We start from the raw sequence: 1,750 nt of genomic DNA on the forward strand, positions 1-1,750 counted from the left end.
GAATCAGCAGAAACAGTGTTCTTAACAGCAAGCTCATGCTTCTTGAAAAGAGTGTGGCATGCAAGGAACCACAGACTATTTAAAGGGGAAGATACCAATCCCACACTCAAAGATATCCTGAGTGACTGTGCCACCTCTTTCCTAGATCTACGAACTTGTCTGGAGCAAAGTGTAGAATGGAATCAGTTCTGGGACGCTGTGGGAGGAAACCACATCAGCTAAAAACGTTTACCCAAAATCATGTAAAGTTCATCATTCGTGTGGTAAACTGTTAGTGATGCCACTCCTCTGGTAGAAGGCTATTGTAAGGGATGGCTCCCGTAAGCTCGCGTTGTATTTTTCTGTTTGTTTCTTTACTGTTCTTCTAATGCAAAGGTTTACTCCCTGTTGGGGGGAGTTTGTGTAAAAAAAAGAGATGAGAAGTGCCTGATATTAGCAAGTCAGAGAAACTATGTTTTCGACATCTATATTGAGTGCTTATATGGTATTTTTTACACTATTTTTGGCATTTTTACCGGCACCTATTTCGACGACTTCTATCAAATATCCATTTTGAAGGCGAAGAAACGTCCACATGCAACAGAATCGAGTGTGCGTAAAACTACACGCAACATCCACCACTTATTGAGTGACGATGGCATGAGATGAGAGACTTGAGGACAATATGATTTTAGGACCCAAAGTGTTTCCCATGTTATCAAGCTTTTTTTTAATTTTTTAAAAGGCACACCGTAGCTGCTTTATTTAATATCGGGAGAGAGCAAACACTCTCCACTAGGAGCACGGTCTTTCACAACGAGAGAAGTTGAGGCAGCCGGCTAGGTGGCATGATCAGGCGTCAACCACCTCACGCAGGACAACAGTGGCCGGCTCATGAAGATGATCATGGGAAGAGGAGGAGGAAGAGGCGAAGCGGATGGGGGTGCCTGCGACCTCGGGGGTGCAAAGAATGCCGCCTAGGGAGAGTAACGTGAACTGAACGTAGACGGCAGGGTAGTTCTCTGTGATCTGCAGCCGGTAGTTGTTGTCGGTGCTGTTGTAGCGCACGCGAATGATGGCATTCTGCGGCGTGCCACTGGGGTCGACGGCCACCCGCTCCAGTAGGCCGTCGACGCAAGCGTAGATCTGTGATGCATCTCCTTGAGCGCCCAACGTGACGGTGGTGTCCGTCAGCACCGGATCTCCCGGATACCCCAGCGCGAAGAAGAACCTAAAGAGATACCCGATTCCACTGTCCCGAGCCCAAATGGTGTAGGTGTTGCTAGCCCCAAACACCACGTTCTGGCCATCTGTTGTCACTACATTCTGCCATGTCTCATCATCCTGGGCCACGGTGCTGCAACCCATAAATACGGCGGTCACCATCATTAACCAGCACACTACAACTACTCCTCCCCTGGTTGCCATCTTCAATTCCCTCCACAAACAGTGCTACTAAGACAGCTTCCAGCTACACTCGCATCAAACTGAGAAACCCTACCAACTATGAGTAGTGAAAGCTATTTGAGAGAGAGAGAGAGAGAGAGACACGACATGTGAGCAACATATGGGCTAGGCAAGCAAGAGGCATGTGTTTTGGAAAAGCAAGGTGTATGTGAGCATTTAATGGGTCAAATAAATGTTGACAAATCCATCCAAGAGAGTATGTGAGTCAAGGGAGTTGTTGAGGACCATGTGGGCATTACGTGTTGGTAGATGAAGAATGTATGCATTGATTGGTAAGTGAGGAGCATGTGAGTTGAAAAAGCAA

At 47.1% G+C, this 1,750-nt stretch overlaps 1 protein-coding gene across 1 annotated transcript; it reads right to left on the reverse strand.

Annotated features, from left to right (window-relative positions):
• Positions 1–692: 692 nt before the first annotated feature.
• Positions 693–1,502, reverse strand: LOC147886815 (uncharacterized). The gene has a single exon (XM_087395897.1). The coding sequence runs from the start codon at positions 1,405–1,407 to the stop codon at positions 832–834; it is 576 nt and encodes a 191-aa protein (XP_087252023.1). The 5' UTR covers positions 1,408–1,502; the 3' UTR covers positions 693–831.
• Positions 1,503–1,750: the final 248 nt, after the last annotated feature.

Source organism: Dipteris shenzhenensis, chromosome 24, assembly GCF_047967505.1.
Source record: "Dipteris shenzhenensis isolate YYH24624 ecotype China chromosome 24, Dip_SZ_1.0, whole genome shotgun sequence".
NCBI lineage: Eukaryota > Viridiplantae > Streptophyta > Polypodiopsida > Gleicheniales > Dipteridaceae > Dipteris > Dipteris shenzhenensis.

Coding starts and splice junctions, on each gene's coding strand:
- LOC147886815 (XM_087395897.1), bottom strand. CDS start 1,407: ATGGCAACCAGGGGAGGAGTAGTTGTAGTGTGCTGGTTAATGATGGTG.